This window comes from Oryza brachyantha, chromosome 8, assembly GCF_000231095.2.
Source record: "Oryza brachyantha chromosome 8, ObraRS2, whole genome shotgun sequence".
Lineage (NCBI taxonomy): Eukaryota > Viridiplantae > Streptophyta > Magnoliopsida > Poales > Poaceae > Oryza > Oryza brachyantha.
The window spans coordinates 12194540-12213792 of record NC_023170.2 but is presented as its reverse complement, the minus strand read 5'-3'; the positions used below and the strand labels follow the sequence as shown (position 1 = coordinate 12213792).

At 40.7% G+C, this 19253-nt stretch overlaps 2 protein-coding genes across 2 annotated transcripts; one reads left to right on the top strand and one right to left on the bottom strand.

The window, feature by feature from the left end:
- The first annotated feature begins 6942 nt into the window (after window positions 1-6942).
- LOC102721859 lies at window positions 6943-9996 on the top strand. Its single transcript, XM_006660073.3, has 2 exons — window positions 6943-9559; window positions 9877-9996. The coding sequence occupies exon 1, from the start codon at window positions 6943-6945 to the stop codon at window positions 9343-9345; it is 2403 nt and encodes an 800-aa protein (XP_006660136.2). The 3' UTR covers window positions 9346-9559; window positions 9877-9996.
- An 87-nt stretch (window positions 9997-10083) lies between these two features.
- LOC102721576 lies at window positions 10084-17093 on the bottom strand. The gene is made up of 18 exons (XM_040526604.1): window positions 16814-17093; window positions 15878-15995; window positions 15063-15244; window positions 14874-14981; window positions 14738-14802; window positions 14360-14465; window positions 14081-14164; window positions 13340-13486; window positions 12974-13102; window positions 12584-12651; window positions 12049-12082; window positions 11878-11962; window positions 11245-11312; window positions 11058-11171; window positions 10947-10982; window positions 10763-10849; window positions 10565-10656; window positions 10084-10473 (listed from the first exon to the last, which is right to left on the bottom strand). Exons 1-18 carry the CDS (start codon window positions 16988-16990, stop codon window positions 10371-10373), a joined length of 1803 nt encoding a protein of 600 aa, XP_040382538.1. The 5' UTR covers window positions 16991-17093; the 3' UTR covers window positions 10084-10370.
- Window positions 17094-19253: the final 2160 nt, after the last annotated feature.

Sequence of the window (19253 nt, the reverse complement as noted above, 5' to 3'; positions counted from 1 at the left end):
ATTAATTTTCCCTTAGAAAGCATCCTCTTTGTGTGATGGTAAATTAATATAATTTTCCCTTAGAAAGTATTTATTTTAGTGTTGATAGTGATAAAGTAGTCTAGACCCAATTTTTTTTTTTGGGCGGAAGCGGTGCGTACACTAGTTGATCGGCTCACGTTATAAACCAAGAACGATAATTTCTATATCAAAGGTAGTATTCACTATATTTTGCAGTTGCCTTCCCTTTGCAGTTGCCACCACCGAGCTCTCCCACATGTGTAGAGGGCGGGAAATAAAAGGGGGAAAAAGAAATGTAAGAGCATAAAAGGGGGAAATTGAGGTGGCAGCCACATCACCACCCGTGTGGCAGCCACATAGAGTATAAAAAGAAATGTAAGAGGATAAAAAGGGAACTAAAAGATAGTTGTAATTTGAGACCATTTAGAAACCGACTATGCATTTTACTCAATATAAATATGTAGCTATGTGTCCTATAACATTTGACTGTGTATGTGTCGTTGAATCCCTCTAAATTGCAAATATTTTTTTAACTGTCTTACCCATTCCTATTTAGGATACATATCTTTTATTATTTTTCAGAAAAAAGACGTTTATGATTTATCGATAACGTATATAGTTTTTTCTAAAAACAGAAAAAGACAGACAAGGTACCTCATGCCACCACTTAAGGTACCATAGAAACTAAGGGCACGTACAAAAGTGTTTATTAGCAGACTCTATTAATCGTCACGTAAGCAAATTTGGTGACGTGGAGGAAAGAGAGAAGGAGAAAGAAAAGTGGATGTTATGCATGACAACGGCTTAGAGTCGACTCTTAGCATTTATTTAAAAAAAATGTTGTATGAGATATATTAAAAGAAAAGAAGAGTAATAAAAGGTATTTTGTTGTATTAATGAAGAAATCATATCCAAATTTATGTTTATACAAACGCTTATAAAATATGTTCTTGTTGCTTACGTGCGAATCAGATAAGAGTCCCTAGTAGGCTCAAAATTCGAACATGTTCTAATGGTGTCAATCGAGCGCCCCTAAAAGCCTGTACATACATTAAATTTTTGTTGACAATTGCATTTCCCCGTTGATGAGGATGCATTATATGGAAGTGAGCTAGGTAATTCCACGTATGATAGTACTTTAGCCAAATGGGTGTACCGTACGTACTTAATTAGTACTCCCCAGCATCTTGTTTAATTTGTAGAAAAATCGGTCGTGTGGATCATGCATCTTCAGACACGAAGACAGACATCATGCATTCATGCTTCGTACATACGTTCGTATTTATTCCTGTTCGTAAGATATAGCTTTCGGCCACCTTTGAAATAATGTAGTAGTAGTAAAACATATAATTTTAATAGGAATTCATATGTAAAATGGAGAATTAAAAAACATAAAAATGAATGAATGATTGGATAAACCATGTGGAAAATTGCAAAAAATTGAATGAGAGAGATACGACTCGAAGGAAAATTTCTAAGAGATTGAAGTTCACAATAACTTTTTTCTAAAATTTACATGCATTGAGCCATTCTTAAATAATTCTATAGGATTTGGAAGCTCCAATCTATTATGGAGTATTTCAAAAGAGTCCAGACTCCTTTGGGGAAAAAAAGAGTTGTTGCATGCATTTAATCATATGGAAAAATTTTCCTATGTGATTGTTTGGATAAAATGAATAGCCATTCAAAGATCCAATGAAATTCCTTTGGATTGGCTGAAAACATAGGGCTTTTAGAGGAATTTTATGTTGAGGTTCAACCGCTTTTAGAAAAAAAACTAGAGAAACCATGTGCATGCTACGGGAAAGTTGTACGATAATAGCTAGAGTAAATTTCATGAAACCTAGATTTAGAGGCATGTGTAATATAAAAGTCCACGTATAGTATTTTTTTAAAAGAAACCCCTGTTTTGAGACTAGATGTTTCAAGGAATCCCATATTTAAGCTTATATTATCTATTTAGCTAATATATTTATGCATAATAGTTTTTAAAAAATAGTATGTGATATTTCTAAGTATATATGCACATTAGCTACATTTTTAACATGTCTTAGTTATCAAGGTATAATTTTTTTATATATAATCGGTTAATATATCAATAGTATTAGTAGTGAGGATTGTCATAGATTTTTTGCAATGCATTGTGAGACTAAGGAAGAAAACAAATTAGGTGGGAAGGATGTGCATTTTGGTCCTACTTATATGTGAATATATATTAACAATATCAGATATCATAATGGAAATAAATATTTTACATAAACGTGTGGTTCCTTCAAACATTTTCAACAAAATATGGGGATTGGTTGTCACACCTTTCTCCCATATTCCTCTAGCTCTCTTAGGGTTTCTATTCACTCACTTCTTAATTATTGAGCCAAAATCTTCATGTGAGTGTGGTTTTTGGATCTTGTGAGGAGAGAGTTAGGGATGTTTTGCTTGGAGCACTTGGGATTGACGATTGGCCTTCGGTCGTGCTTTTTATTCTTGGGATTTCTTCCTAGATGGTTAGGTGTCATCCATGAGGTTTTAACCTTGTGATTTTCCCGGGAAGTTTGTGAAGGTCATCCTCATCTTCGTGAGGAAAGATGTAGCATAGTGGATAATGAGCTCTCTTTTATGATATTGCTTGGTAGATCAAGTCACATCAAAGGTGGGAGCACATTGTTCGGGTTGTAATTTCGGTGGTTAGTCTCTTCTGGTTGATAGCTTGGTGGGGCAAGGGATCGAGTGGTATGCAACTCTTTAGAGCCCATCAATGTAGAGTAGGATCATTTGATTTGAATTTCAATGAAAAATCTTATGTACTTTACCTTCAGTTTAGGATTTATTCATCATCCCTATTAACCCCCTCCTAGGCTAGGTTGTACCTGGTACACATCCTATTGGAAGTCTTACTAGGGGAACGGACTATCTGATGCCATCGGCCAGAGTGCTTGGTCGAGTTTTTCAGTCTAGATAAAGAATCTTGAGTGGAGTCTCCAGTACTTGGCATTTGATATTTTGGTAGGAACTAAATTCCACCACTGAAGCTTTTACATACACACATTCACCTCTCCTTTGCAACACTCAGGTCCTTTCACCTGCTATATTTTTTTGTTGTTTTTCATTCTCTATTTTATAAGTATATTCCTGTTAAAATTCTATGTTTTCTTATTGCTATATTTTTCCGATCGTATGTTTCAAGAATTTTTTTATCCCTTGCACCTATTTAATGTTTATTTTTGTAAATAAACCACCCTAAAACTTACCCACACGCTATGTCGTTATGTCTGGCGTGGCAAGATAGTGCTTTCATGGCGTATTATGTTAGTGTGATAGTGTTTTTGCCCCTGGTGGCTAGACAGCAGGAAAACACTTGCCACTCTAACCCCATTCCTGTGGTAAAGCAATGCCACGATGTCAGTCTGACTAATATGCTATCCATCCCTGGTGTAACAATGTTGTCCTTACACGTTGGTTCCACTGGTTTAGTCATTTTTTAAAAAATAAATTTTAAGATGCTTTGTTTTTAAAACTAAATATTAAAACAGTGCTAGAAATGAAAAAAATCACGTTTCAAGGGAGTGCCAAATAGCTTTCATATGATTTATATTTAATGTATCTGAAAATACTTTGAAGTTCTTTTCTTACTGCTCTCTTTGATTAATATATATGTGTTATATATATTTTGTGTCATGTGTTGCTGTGGGAGAAAAAAGTATAAATTAATTTCAAATTATACCGGATGTTAAGTATTCATCGTTGTACATTTGTTTTAAAAAGTTTGTTTCAATTCCTTCGTAATGCAAGTTATTTCATATCTGAAAGAGACGGGGAATTTAATTATTTGCCACTATTAGGTTTGCATACTCTCCAAATACTATTTTTATGTTTGCTGTTACAAATATGCCACTGAAGAGAGGTTAGCTTCTAATTTTTTGCCACTTTTGCTGAGTTGGCATGCCACGTCAACGCCAGCGTGGAAGGGAAAAGAAGATCGCATCTCTCAGTCCGGCCGTTGTCCGGCCACGCGAGAGAAGAGGCGACGGCGATGGCCGGTAGCCGTCTGGCCGCCCATGAGCGCCAGGTGCTCGCCGTCGATGCCAAAAAAGCCGCGCCGTGCCGGCTGCCGCCTGTCCGGCTGCGCACAGGAACCGGACCCGTCGCTAGCATGAGAGGAGAGCGGCGACGACGGCGCGTTGACGCCTACCGGCCTTCCGCCCATGAGCTTCAGGTGCTCGCTGCCGATGCCGCGCCAGGCCGGCTTCCGCCCGTCCGGCCGTGCATGGGACTAGACCCGCTGCCAGCATGAGAGGAGAGCGGCGGCGACGACGCGTCGCCGTCTGCCGCCGAAGCCGCACCGTGCCGTCTACCACCCATCCCGTCGGCAGAGAGGAGTGCTGGGTAGACATGCATCTTTATACTACTCGTACGCCCGGGATCGTGGTCGTCGTCGCCCTTTCGCTTCACACCTCTTCCTCCTCCCGTGTCAACGCACGCCGGCAAAAAAAGAGCTTCATTTCAATTCTTCAATCCACGCAACAAGAGCAAGAGCCCGACGAGCTACCGAGGTATGGCTGGTTGCTGCCCAATTCTTGCTCTTGTCCTCTATATTCTTGGCGTTTCCCACTGCTTCTTGATTAGTGATTGATCTGTACTGTTTGATTTCTGGATGCAGCGGCCTGAATGGAGCTCAGCGCGGAGGCGTCCATGACGGCGGCGACGGCGAGCAGCGGAAGGAAGCACAGGTGCCCGCCGCGCGTGCCAGTGGCTTCGTCGGGTGGACTCGTCCTCTACCGCGCGCCGGCCACAGCCGAGCTCGTCGTCGGTAACCCGCTCACCGGTGCCTCCCGTACTGTCCTCGCGCCGCCGCAAGGCGCCCACGGCACGCCGCAGCTCCCGTTGCCACTTTTTCATTTTCTTTTAACGCGGTACTCTTGTCATTTTATGCGTCCTCTCCACGCTGGCGCGGTGACGTGGTATGCCAACTCAGCAAAAAAAAAGTGGCAAAAAATTTAGGAATTTAACTTCTCTGCGGTAGTATATTTATAAGAGCAAACACAAAAATGATATTTAGAGAGTATATAAACCTAACCGTACCAAATAGTTAAATTTTTCGAAAGAGACTTGGTATCCTAATAGATGTTGACCAAAAGAGAGGGCAGGTCAGCAGCCAGGGATGTATGTGTGTGGGGGTTGTAGAAGAATGGAGGAAGAATGATCGTATACCATTTCTCGTCAAAACCTGTAGCCAACTGAATCTTAACAACTCTGTTTGTAAATCTTAAACTCGAAAGAAAAATAGAATTAACACCCTAGCTCATAAATTAAGTGAGCATTCACTAGAATAGCAAATCCTACAATCTCGCAATATCTTGATTTTATTAAAAGATATGCCATCAATTGAAGAACAGATCCCATTTGTTATTGGTGGATGTAAATTGGAAATTAAGGCAATGCAATTTGGAAAGGGAAAAAAATAGATACTTCAGTTTTCTGCACCTAAGAGCATTATTGTGTCTCTATTTGGATACCTTATCTTGATATAAAAAAATTCTAAAACATCAAATGCTGTTGGGAGCATAAACAACAGAAGCAAAATCACAAGAAGCAACAATGGGAAAACTTGTATTTGCGTACAGATGGCAGAGTGGCACTGGGACTTGTATTTGCATCCAGATTAGTGGCTTCTTCAACTGTTGCCTGATAAAAAAATAGTTTATGAAACTCAAATTAACTTGAATTTACAGCCCATAAATGTTGACAATTAGTAAATGGTAGAGTTTTAACCGTTAACTAATGGCAGTCACACTGCTGTGGACATGGCTGGAAATGGCCGGAGCCTGGAGCAGGAGATGAATCGACTACCAATCTGCAAGACAAATATCAGAAAGGAAAATATGTCATTACACCGTGATCCATATAGATCAGAAATGTCAAAACAAATATTAGAAAGGTCATAGATAGAGGTGAGGAGTGGGAAGGGATATGACGTTTGGTAAGGGGTTGAGAGCGCTCAACGCTCACAACAGCTGTGACAAATGAGTGTTAGGACAAGTAATAGAAAGATTATGGTCAGAGATGATAGGGCGAGAAGAGGGCGGCAAGCAGTGGCATTCGGTGAGGGCGCCTATGGTAAATTAGCGGTGAGTGGTTGGTTAGGGTGGGAAAGAGGTGGCGGCTATGCGACAATACAGTTAGGATTTCACGTATTTGCTAGCGCTTCATCGTCACCACTATGTTCTTTTTAGAGCAAGTTCCAACTACCAGCTCTCATTTATCTATAGTCAATCTAATAGTCAATTTATACAATAGTTATCTATAAAACATCAATACATGGTCTCACATGTCATACACATATTTTATCTTGAAGTCCGTGTGCAGATGACTATAGATCAGCTCCCTTTTCTCTCCACTCTTATCTCTTTAAAATATGCATTATAGCTGGCTTGTAAATTGCTATTGTACCTGCTCTTAGCAGTATAGATATATAAATTTAATAGCTTTTATATAATAAATATAAAAATAATAATAATAAATAAATATAAAAATACTACCTACGTCCTGAAATAATGTCATTTTTCAATTTTTAGATGTAATGTTTTAACTCTTTGTCTTATTTGAATTTCTTTTTGCGGTTAATATTTTTATTGTTACTAGATAATAAAACATGAATAGTACTTTATGCGTGAGTAACTTTTTAAGATTTTATATAAATTTTTTAAATAAGATAAATGATGTAAAAAATAAAGTTATTATGGGACGGAGGTAGAAATAAAGAGAGATAGAGGTAACAGTAGTACACTCAAGCGTGAGAGGGTGCGACCCAAACCGCGGCGGCGGCTGACGCAGGGCGGGGTCGGACTGATTTGATTGATACTGACCAGTCCACGCACGCCTTCTCCCTCCCTCCCTCCCTCCCCCCACGACGCCTCCTCGGATCCGCCCCGCCCGCCGTCGCCGATGGCCGGCCGCCACGCGCCGCACCTCCGCCTGGCCGTGCCGCCGCGGCTCTCCGCGCACCCTTCCTTCCGCTTCCCCTCCACGCCGCTCCCCACGCCGTCCAAGACCCGGCTCCACGCCTCTTCCTCCCCGCCGCCGTCCCCCTACGCCGCCGCGCTGCTCCGCCTCCTCGCGCTCCACTCCCTCTTCCTCCTCGCCCCCGCCGCCCGCGCGCTCCCGTCCCTGCCCGCCCTCCTCGCGCTGCCCCCGCTCCTCGCCCTCCTCTCCGCCGCCGTCGCGCTCCTCCTCCCCGCCGCCGCCTTCTCCTCCTCGTCATCCTCCTCCTCCAAGAGCCAGCCCCACCCCTTCCCCGCCGTCGCCCTCCTCCTCCGCCCCGCCGCCCTCCTCGCGCTCTCCCTCCTCCTCCGCTTCGCCTCCCTCCGCCTCCTCGCCTCCCCCGGCGTCCTCGTCCTCGCGGAATCAGCCGGCGCCCTGCTCGCCCGCGCCCTCCGCCGCCCCTCCCGCCGCCGCGTCCTCTCCGTCGCCGTCGCCTCCTTGGCGCTCTTCTTCGCCTCCCCTTCCCCCTCCGTGCTCCTCGCTCTCCCCTTCGCCTCTGGCCTTGTCTCGTCCGCCGACCAAACAGCCTCCGTGCGGCATGTCACCCGGAGCCGCCATGCCCGCGCGGCGGCCTTTGCCCTCGCCGCCTCCTTCCTCTCGGTGCCTGCGCTTGTGTGCCTCTTCTTCGTCGGCGACAGCGACGCCGCCGTCGCGGATGGAGCTGTGCCAACCAGCCAGCTCTTGTGGCTACTCCTCAATGCCGCCGTCTTCGGCATGGTCTTGGGACGGCGGCCGGATTACGACGGCAGTAGCAGCAGGCCAAGCATGGATTTCGCAATGACTTTCTTGTGCACTCTTGTGCTAGAGCTGGTGTTCTACCCGAAGCTGTCCTTACCAGGCTTCTTGATCTGTGGATTGCTGCTGTGGATCGCCAGTCGGGAGCTGGCCACTGCAGGATATGTGGAGCTGGGGAGCGCAGATTTGTCCGAATCTGTGTATGACGCGGTCATGGGGCCGATCCGGCATATCCTGAGTGAACGCAAGTCGAGGAAGATTGCTGCTTTTCTGCTGATTAACACAGCTTACATGTTTGTGGAGTTCACCAGTGGGTTCATGAGCGACAGTCTTGGGCTGATCTCGGACGCTTGCCATATGTTGTTTGATTGTGCAGCACTGGCAATTGGACTCTATGCATCCTACATTGCAAGGTTGCCTGCAAATGGATTGTACAACTACGGAAGGGGCAGGTTCGAGGTGCTGTCTGGGTATGTCAATGCAGTGTTCTTGGTTCTTGTGGGAGCGTTGATTGTGCTGGAGTCATTTGAGAGGATTCTTGAGCCCCGAGAGATATCAACCAGTAGTCTATTAGCAGTTTCAATAGGGGGACTTATTGTTAATGTCATTGGGCTGATTTTCTTTCATGAGGAGCACCATCATGCACACGGTGGTAGCTGTTCTCACTCCCATTCCCACTCTCACTCTCATTCACATTCACATTCCCACTCGCACACCCAGGCACATCTTCATGGGCATGAGGATCATCACAATCAGGATCATGTCCATCAGGGTGTTAACCACAATGGGGCATGTTGTGAGCATCATGGAGATGCAAATAAGAGCCATCACCATGACCACAACCATGATGGTAACAATGAGGAGAGCCATCACAGCAGCCTAAAGGAGAACTCCTGCAATGAGAAGCATAGTCATTGCCATGGCCATGAGCATCATCATCATGACCATTCAGAACATCACGAGCAAAGTGGAGTTCATGCTCATCAAGATTGTAGCAATATTAACAGTGATCCAGCAATCCTTGAGATTCCCCTGAACAGTATACATTCTCATTGCTCGGAATCTCACTCTTGCAATGGAGGATTACAGTCATCAGAAAACCATAATAAGTCGAGAAACAGACATCACATTGACCATAACATGGAAGGCATCTTCTTACATGTTCTAGCTGACACAATGGGAAGCGTTGGTGTTGTGATATCAACCTTACTAATCAAGTACAAGGGATGGCTGATAGCAGATCCCATATGCTCAGTATTTATTTCAATAATGATAGTTTCTTCTGTCCTTCCTCTGTTGAGGAATTCTGCTGAAATTTTGTTGCAAAGAGTTCCGAGGAGTCACGAGAAGGACATAAAGGAAGCTTTGGATGATGTTATGAAGATTAAAGGTGTTATTGGAGTCCACAATTTCCATGTCTGGAACTTAACAAATACAGATATTGTAGGCAGTTTTCACCTTCATATCACGGCGGAAGCTGAGAAATCTTTTATAAGAGAAAGAGCTTCGCATATATTTCGCGAAGCTGGGATTCAAGATCTTACTATCCAGATTGAATGTGTCAAGAGATAGCATTGCTTGTGGATAAGAGTGACAGGATTTGGCATAGATAGCGTGTTTATGACTCTAGAGTTTGGCATAGAGAACATATTTATGGCTCCTGTTCTTAATGTAGGAGCCATTTTTTAATGTATCACGAAAAGGAGATCAAAGTTGAAACAATAATCTGTTGGTATTCATTATGGAGTTACATATTCTGTGCTGCATACTTACCGTTAAATCAAATGTAAGTTTCGGTGCATGGACAAAATCTCAATCCGGATAATGCCATTTGCATTGAACTGCATTGGTAAATCCTAAATCTATTAGAAACTGAGGATAAGAGTAATCCTAATACGATACACTGTCCATGATTTCTTTTCTATAGCCTCCATATCATAGTTACTAGTACTAATATTACTCTCATAGTACAAACATTACTAATTCATATATAAATTTAATGTTACTCATGTCTCATGCAAGACATGGTTTATTTCTCTTTCTTCATTTTAATTACTTTCTACATCATTTTTATCCTAGACGATGACTTGTTTAATTTTATAGGTGTCTTGGTCATTGGATTATAAAGGTCCTAACCCTTGTCGCAACTATTGATATTGCTCCTTGACTTTGTTAGTCAAGCGGAATTTCAGAACTCCTGGAGCTGCATGTTTTCTGCTATTTATGGGGGTGTGTCATCGGATGATGAACAAACATCTTGTATTGGCATGTGTAATTGCTTTGAGAATGAGAGGTTTTTTTTTTCTTCTTGCAACCATATAGCGAGAAGACATTTGTTTTCTCACTCAGCACCAGGACTTCCATAATGCTCAGTTTTGAACTGTTCGATATGTGGATAGTACATGTTCACTTCAGTTTTTGTACTTGGAAGTGAAACGTCTGTCTTGGTCTGAAAAAAGAAAGAAAAATCCTTTTTATCTACACTATACAGTTATTCTTGACCTAGCAGAAAGGAAAGCTATGTATGTTCCATTAATCCTTCGTATATATGCAATTCTTTTTCAAAACAAATACAAAATTATTCCAGAAGAAGCTGTTTATTCTTCTTGGCGATAATCTAGGCCAGCTCCATATTTCCATGCTTCGAGATATCGTTTCCATTGATATTTGTTCTTCAGTGGCAATGATTCAACCCAAGGCCTTTAGAAGTTATGTAAACAGTAAAAATATCAACAAATGGATAGGTTGAGTATATGATACTGATGTTAGAGATGGATGACAACAACTGTACCTGAGGACTGGATCTATAAAGGTAGAAAGGAATGTATAGTAACCAAGCATCACAAAATGGCCTGACCAGTCAAGGATGGCCCCAAGTCCAGCCTGAAGCAAAGAAGAGAGATAAGCTCCAATGGACAGCACAGCTTATCTGAAGTCTTAACTGAAAATTAAGCTTAAAGAAATAAACCGGATGTTTTAAAGAGTCTACCTGATTAAAAATGGAAGGCAAAATTTGCGGTCGAGTGATAATTACTAGACCTAGAGTTTTGACCAGAGGACCAAACTGTATTACATCCTACAGATGCACAGCTCAAGTAAATTAATATGTGAAAGCTGATATTTTCCCTTCGCTGAGAATCAGTGTTTGTTTGGAACAATATTCAAGTACCAACCTGGAGAAATGGCCTAAGTACTGAATCCCCGAGTTTCTGGTCAATGTGCGAAACAACTCATCATAAAAAAGAACTGAAATGACCATATATCTCAAAAGTAACTGAGGTTACCTGCATCGACTGAAAATTAGCAAAGAGAAGGTCGTTAATAAAAGTTGGTGCAACATTGATCTGTGGCCTTGCTGACATTGCTCTGTGGAACAACCATGATGCACTTAAATTTGGCTGCAAAATGAAAATGAAATAAGATTCTACTTCAAATTACACACGAAGGGCTATAAACTACAAGTACACTAACCATATAAGGGTTCAATAGCTGCAAACTACGTGCATCCAAGAAATCTCCTGAAACTGCTTCATATATACCTTAAGCTCCAAAAGCATACAGAAAAAGGAAATAAGTATCTCAAAGGAAACGAAAAGTTGTAATGTGCAGAAATCTCATCACTGATAAGCTAAGCTTACATCGATATTGAACCATTTTTTTCCTTTGTAAGTACAGTACAAATATGCACTTCAAACCAAGAGGGCCCAATAAGTTTGAAACTATAGACCACATGCTCTAAAGCATGGCTATAGAGTTACCTCTTGTGCCAGCCCCAGTGACCCGTTACCTTGACATTGTTTTTGAACTTCGAGAATTAGGGTGGAACAACTCTGTCTGAAGCTAACGTCAACTATAGGAGTTATATTCTGAGTATTTTATGGCTGGTATTGTCTGAGTTTTTCGTCATGTTGTATAAAATATATTAAACAACAAAAAAGGATTAACTGAGAATCATTTTATTTACAAATTTATATCCATGCCCTGTATATGGCAATTAGTTATTGCTCCGTGATCTGGATTCAGTTTTGTTCATATTTGAGCATGCATGTTACCATTTTATGATCATGCAGCATCTTGCCGTTAAGTAAAAAATATTGACCATACCAGTTGACACACGACCAAGATGCCTTGTCAGGCTTCCGAAACCACCAAAAGAAACAGGTGAGTGGATTCCACTAGCGTCACCAACCTGAAGTGTAAAGAAGCGAAGGACGTTGGTAATTAAGGAAAAAATTCATATGGCCAATAGGAATTCAAAGCAGTGAAATGGCATGCCTGCAAGACACGGTCAAATGCAGCTGGCAAGGGGCTGAAAAATGGATCAATTGTGCCAGAGTTAGCATGCAGACAACCAAAAAACTGCTAAGAGAATATAACCAAGAAATACAAATCACAAGCACTACATACATACGATTCAGGCAACACCACTAAATATGAGGGCTTAGCACCTTTTCTTATGCTCATATGTGAAAATTATACTCAAAATAAACATGCTCTTAAGTCTCAAATGGGCATTTGAAAAGAGCATCTGCCATCTGCAGTATTCAGTTTGCATGACTAAGATATGGCACAAAGGGTCATTATTTTCAGCATAAAAATAACTCTTGTAACAAATAGTTAAGGAACACGAACATATTCTGTGGCAACAATATGCCACCACGTGGTAGTTGCAGCAGATTGTTCATCTATAATTGGATTCGTTTGTATTTTATTATCATCTAATTAACATGAGGGGAAGGATATTCTTTCTCCGTCTCAAAATAAGTTCATCTTTGAGACAGAGGGAGTAGGCTATATTAATTTCAGTTACCTATCCCGATAAGCTGTGAAAATTCCAAATATGACTCTTCTTATATCCAAGTTTTCAAGAACAACATCCTACAATGAGCACAACAAGAACAATAGTAAATTAAGAATAAAGCGTAATTGTGTAAGTATCTCATACATAAAAAGTTCAGAACAAGCCAATATATATTTTTCTTGCTCTTAATTCCATGGTGTATCAGGTAGTTTACCAATATTATTTTTACAGCTTTTCTCAGCACACAAGTAGTTGACCAAAACTTGAAACAAATGAAATTCCACAAACACATGGATCAAGTTCTAGTGTATACACAATTAATAGATCGTGGTATAAATATGCACAAGAACACAATGTACTTCATTCTTTACATTTGTCACACAGGGTTGGATTGTTTACCTGGTAAACAGGCATCAGATTCCAGTAAGTCTCCAAAAGTTCTTCTAGCTTTGGGCCCCCAAATCGTGGATCAACATAGGTGAACATGTATGTAGTGCGATCAGTTGGACCAGAACCGGCAGGAAAGGCCTAATATAATTAGTGAAAATAGACTATTAAAGAAATAGAACATGAAAATAACGTTATATACTATTTAAATTTATTATTGCAGTTCATGCAATGGATGGAAAGTTCATTTTGCAAATGAGGAAGGAAATTGAGAGAGAATTTTAAGAAGAGGTTGGCCGTTTTGGAAGTATTTTTAGATATTTCAGTTCCTCCCCAAGCATTAGTTTTGTGTCAAAATGATGGGAAAAAAGCAATTACCTCCCAAAAGAGTTGTACTCCTGACTTTCCAACTTTCTTTATGGATGAGCTACTGAAAATAATATCGCCTGTTGTATTTCTGTCAAATCCACGAGCACAAGCCCCAACAACAAGGCAGACTCCATCTGGTTTTCTACCTGACCGGATCTTAGACAAGGACAGATGAGTTGTCATTTAAAGTGTGGAATATGGAAGTGACAGCAACAGTAAGATGACTATGTGCACGTAGGGTGGAAGTGAAAGATAAGCATTGTGTTCAACAATATAATAAGTAATATGTAATGTATTATAATATTGAAGCCACAATTCAGTATCACATTACCCTTAAAGCATGAAACAGTTTGGCCAAGCTGACTGTTCAAAATAAGTTGGATGTTTTCAGTTCATACAAGTAGTTCACACATAAAGCTGTTACTGTTTACAATTACACACATGCTCTTACAGATTAGATTTAAACACACATTAGGACGGCACAAGGAAATGAAGCTTTGTGGTATAAATCTTGGCTAGATCATAGATGGACACACAGACAGAGTTTAGAAGCACTAATGGTATGGTGGTAGAGTCGTGCGTGTAAAACTCCAGCTACCAAAATTCAAATCTTGGTGTCCACAAATGAGGCCATCGGCATTATAAGTTGATGCATAAGCCAGAAATTAATACTTCCATTGTCCCAAAAGAAAAAAACAGAGTTTAGGAATTTCATCTTGATGCAGTCATTTTAATTAAAATCAGGAGTACCTGTCGCACAATTGGGGAAAAATTACCCATAGCATCAATAACAAGTCGACAAGGCAAAGAACCCCCATCACTCAAGTTTAGTACCTGGGGAACACAAGTGACAATTAAATACATATTTGCTTCGCAAAGTTCACTAGGAAGTAACAAATTGGCACATTATTACATAGGCAACTTCATGTGGAATAGAACAAACATTGTAGCTTCTTTTGTGTACTAAAACGTTAGCAATGTACTTCTAAACAATTTTAGTGTAGCCAGGAGACAGAATAATTTACATACAGCAAGGTCATCATGAACATAGATGCTAGACAAACTTTTCCCCTCAAATACTGCTCCTCCTGAAGAAACGAAGCGCTCTTTCATGATCTCAACAACTTTAGCAGGCCTAGAAAGGTCCAAATTTATAACAGAATCACACAAAAGAATAGAATCACAAACAGTTATAGAAATGATGATCTTCACATCTCATACGTTTGATAGGTTTTATGGAAAGATGAGGACTAAGGAGTGGACACTACAACAACAGAATAATGTAGATTTTCATCATATAATGCCTTGTTATCATGCACATGATGTAATTTGGTTATCATGCATGATGTATGCTTTCAAATTTTGCAGCCAAAGCTGCTCTGATAGTGGTATCAAGTGACAACTTACGAAATTCCAAGATTAAGAACGTTCTCCAGCCAAATTTCACCTTTACTCTCAAATCCACATCTTTTCTGCAGAGTAAGAAAAAATGTGCAATTACTTAGCCGGCAAGACCTATTTCTAAAATGACAGTAGGCCTTACAGGATTGAATTCACTTGAAATTATCTGTTCAATCTCCTCTTCCGAAAGGATGCCAACTTCTGCAATTTCCATAAGCTCTTTTCTTGAGATGTTCCACTCTTGTTCTCTCTGTTTAGCAGATATATATACACATTTCATATTATTCAGTGGTGTTATTAGGATAAGTCAGAAATAGCCAGGCTGAATTACCCCTTTGATTATGTTTCTTTCAATAATTCCAACCCGAAGGCCTTTATAACTGAGGGCAGTAGCTACAAATATACCTAATGTGCCACCACACACTAATACATCAAAGATGTCTGAGCCATCACCAAAATCATAATCAACCAAGGGACCTTGGACTCGAGTAACGACTTCAGGGACTTTGGAATCTGCATGCACACATTTCCATCACAATGCTATAATACTTGGAGAATGGAATAAAAACAGTAAGTCCACAGTCCTCAAGTAGGCAGATTGCTATTGTTCAATTCATCCAACAAACAAAGTTGGTAAGTTTTTATTAAACCAGAAAGGTGTACCATCGAAAGCAAATCGTTGAAGGCCATCGTTGTTAAAAACTATGTTAAATATAGTAGCGCAAATAACAAAGCACTTTTAGATCTGGCTTGCATAGAAAATAGATTTTTATCTTGGCATACTAGAGGTATGTTCAGCAAAGCCTGCAATAGTGTGCTTAATGCAGCAAAGTACTTCCATGCTCTGAGAAAGCTTACCACATGGGAGCTAAAAGTGAAGTATTGTCCATTGTTTCTGTTAGAAAAAATTGATAGAACGAGGGATACTCCCCACATCTTAACTAAATTATTGTGGGGTACTCATTTGCAGTGTGTTCTTCTTTCAAAAGACATGTTCTTGTTTCAAATAAGGAATCGGCTACTGAAAGTCAACTTTAAAAAACTACCAAACCAAGTATCCAACCAAACAATACCAAATTTGGCCCGAACTACTCACTTTTGACATGCTATTAGATTATCATGTTCTTTTTGAATGACGAACCGTACCTGCTTGAGCTTCACATATATTAGACCATATTTGATCCAATCTTTTCAAGGCGCTGTATGAGTAAGCACCCCCAGCGCCGCCAACCTCTTCACCGCTGGAAATCTTATCCATTATCATCTAAACAAACAATTATAACAACATTAGGGGGGTAAACATAACTCAAAAATCCCCCTCTCGGAAACAAAAACTTTAAAAGTAGGATGTGCATGGGTATGAGTCGACCGGTGGATAATTTAAGATCCGCTTTAGTTCAATAAAATAAAGAGTGAAGTGCACCAGCGGTCACTAAACTTGTATGCATGTGTCATCTAGGTCACTGAACTCTTAAAATGCATTTTTGAGTCCCCGAACTTGTCCGGGGATGTCATATAGGTCCAAGCGAGCTCCGACCCACTCCATCCGCTGACGTGGCATGCCACGGTGGCACCTACGAGAAGGGAGAGAAAAGAATAAGGAGACAGATACTGACATGTGGGACCCACATGGCACCACAACACGTAGGCGCCACCGTGACATGCCATGTCAGCGGATGGAGTGGGTCGGAGCCCGTTTGGACCTATATGACACTCCCGGATAAGTTCGGGGACCTAAAAATGCATTTTGAGAGTTCATGGACCTAGATAACACATACACACAAGTTTAGAGACCGCTGTTACAGTTCACTCTAAAATAAATTAAGTTTCCCTATAAAATAAAATTTAGTTTATTTAGTTAAACTAGTCGACCCTAGAGTACCCAGTCAAAAGTGCCTTGTAGATGAGAAAACAGAGGGTGCTGCTGTATCAGGCTGAATAATCAGGAATCATCCGAGACATTAGGAAATGCATCCTTGAAATGCTTGCATATGGCATTGACCCAGGAAAGACGGGTAAGAGAGGGATCATCCTCTCCTCATCATCTAGCATATCGCCCCACCCGTGCTCGTGCTGGCTCACCTGGGTCCTGGATGGCGCCGGCCCGGCCTCCCCCGCCGCCCTGGCGCGCATCGCTAGGCCGCGCCCGCGACCCCGTCCCCGGGCATCACCCCGCGCCTCGACGCACCGGCGTCGGAGAGCGCGTGGCCGCGGCGCCGCGGCCGGAGCAAACGGAAGAAGGACGACCGGGGGCGGCATGTATGAGCTCGCTTCACTGGTTCACCCCCGCCGGCGCGGTGCTCGTGCGAACGCGGGTGAGCCGAGGAAGAGGAGGCTTCTCTCGCGTGTCGCGCCGCCTCGCTCCGGTTTGGCTTGGCTCGGCTCGTCTCCTCGGCGTGGCGTGCGTGGCTGTCGATGGAGCTCGCCCACGTGGCCCTTCCCGGCGCCAGCAATCAGATTATCACTTTAGGCCCTGTTTAGTTACTAATAATTTTTTTTTCAAAAACATCACATCGAATCTTTGAACATATAAATAGAGTATTAAATATAGATGAATATCAAAACTAATTACACAGTTAGAAAATTGTGAGACGGATCTTTTGAGCCTAATTAGGATATGATTAACTATAAGTGCTACAGTAACTAACATGTGCTAATGACGGATTAATTTGACTCAAAAATTCGTCTCGTGATTTCTAGCCGGAATCTGAAATTTATTTTATAATTAGACTATATTTAGTACTTTAAATATATGACCGTACGCGTCGATGTGACTATTCTCCAAAAAATTTTGGAATCTAAACGGGACCTCAGAATGAAACCCGGGAAATTTAACTGTTTTGTCACAGTTAAAAACAGCCACCCTTGAGATGCCACTGCATCTTATATTTTTTTTGTGCCACTAGTAAGAGAGGGTTTGCTAATATTTTACCAATTACACGAGTGTGACACCCCAACAGAATATGCTAGCTTTGATAGTAGGGGTGAAATGTCTTTTTTGTCCAGCCTGGAAAAAACCTAAGGTTCATTTGAATCATAGAAATGAAAAAAATGAAGAAATAGAAAAAAATATAGGATTCTGACAGGAATATATGTGTAAAACAGAGAATTGCAGAACACAATAAAAACATAGGAATAACCGTTTGATTGGACCACAGGAAAAACACAGGAATTTGAGGAGAGATAAAGACTCATAGGATTTTTTAATGAGGTTATATCTCTTGTTAACTTTCTTCCAAAATTTGTATGGGAAAAAAGTCATTCCATAGAAATTTCATAGGATTTATTCCTTTGATACAAAGGGTTTTATTGGAAAAACTTTTATAGGAATAAAATCCTCTAAAATTCCTCTGAATTTTCTTTAAATCCAAGGGAGGCCTAAGTGTAGAACCAAATCCAATTCAATCCCAGCCGTGCTCACGCCGCTAGCTTCCGCTCCCACCGGCAAGCTCCGGGGAGGCTTATAAACTTGCTAGCCAGTACTGCATACGATGTAGGTAGAAGTTATGAACTTTTACTCGCAAAATATGGTCCTTTTAGGAATGCCCTCTTGTATAGCATGATGATCTTTTGATGATGAATTATATGCTGTAACGAAGCATTTCAACTGGTGGCTATTATTTATATATGGGTTGGAGATATAGTTATTATGCATATATACATGTATGGACAACTAAACTAGGAAAATTAGTTATCGTAATTTATTTATGGATTAAAGAGTTGTTACTATGCACGTATATATACGTTCATTCTTCCAGCTATATATTGATGTAAAAATACATAAACAATTAGTTTTGTGTCTTATGAAACACAAGACATAGGTAGGGGGCAAAAAGGGACATTGCACAATTGACAAAATATTAGCAAAGTTTCTCTAACATATGGCAAAAAAATTAGAATGCAATCCGATAGTGGCATCTCAAGAGTTGTTGTTTCAAACGGGTGGCAAATAGTTAAATTTCCCCCAAAACCTAGTACTGCAGAAACTTGATTTGCTAGATCTCGCGTGACTGAAATTCTCTAAATATTTTAAAATAATAGTAATGAATATGTGCACGTATCCTAAAGACTGCACGTCTTCCTAAAGAAAAAATATACACACCATTTAATTTTGTTTCTCGTTTTTTGGAACTCATAGTTTTCCATAACATGGGGTGTGGGTGAGGAAGAGGATTGACAGCTCGGTTTTTGAGCAGTAGAGATACGATGTATTTTTTTTATTACATTGAGAGTTTGAGCAAACATTTATAGAATATAGATTGTGTGATACCAAACTAATATTGTTATATTCATATTCGTAAAATCGTAAGTACTTTTCTATAGTTATTGTACTTTTTGTGTCATGTAGATAATATATTAATAGAATAATCTTTGATTAAACTATTATTTGAACTCACCGGCATAACCAAAAAATCCTAAAATTTCAGGAATTTCGTTCCGGAATTGCAAACATTGCCCCAATAACCCGTCGAGATATCAAGGAAGTTGTTTCCTCGAATCCACTGATTTTCTTTTGGCTACC

Excerpts from the sequence above, each read along its gene's own strand:
- LOC102721859 (XM_006660073.3), top strand. The coding sequence starts at position 6,943 with ATGGCCGGCCGCCACGCGCCGCACCTCCGCCTGGCCGTGCCGCCGCGG.
- LOC102721576 (XM_040526604.1), bottom strand. The coding sequence starts at position 16,990 with ATGCCGCCCCCGGTCGTCCTTCTTCCGTTTGCTCCGGCCGCGGCGCCG. Across the intron at positions 15,245-15,877 it reads TATATGTGAAGCTCAAGCAG|ATTCCAAAGTCCCTGAAGTC; the intron begins GTACGGTTCGTC and ends GTGTGCATGCAG. Across the intron at positions 11,313-11,877 it reads TCTTGGTCGTGTGTCAACTG|GTATATATGAAGCAGTTTCA; the intron begins GTATGGTCAATA and ends TTGGAGCTTAAG.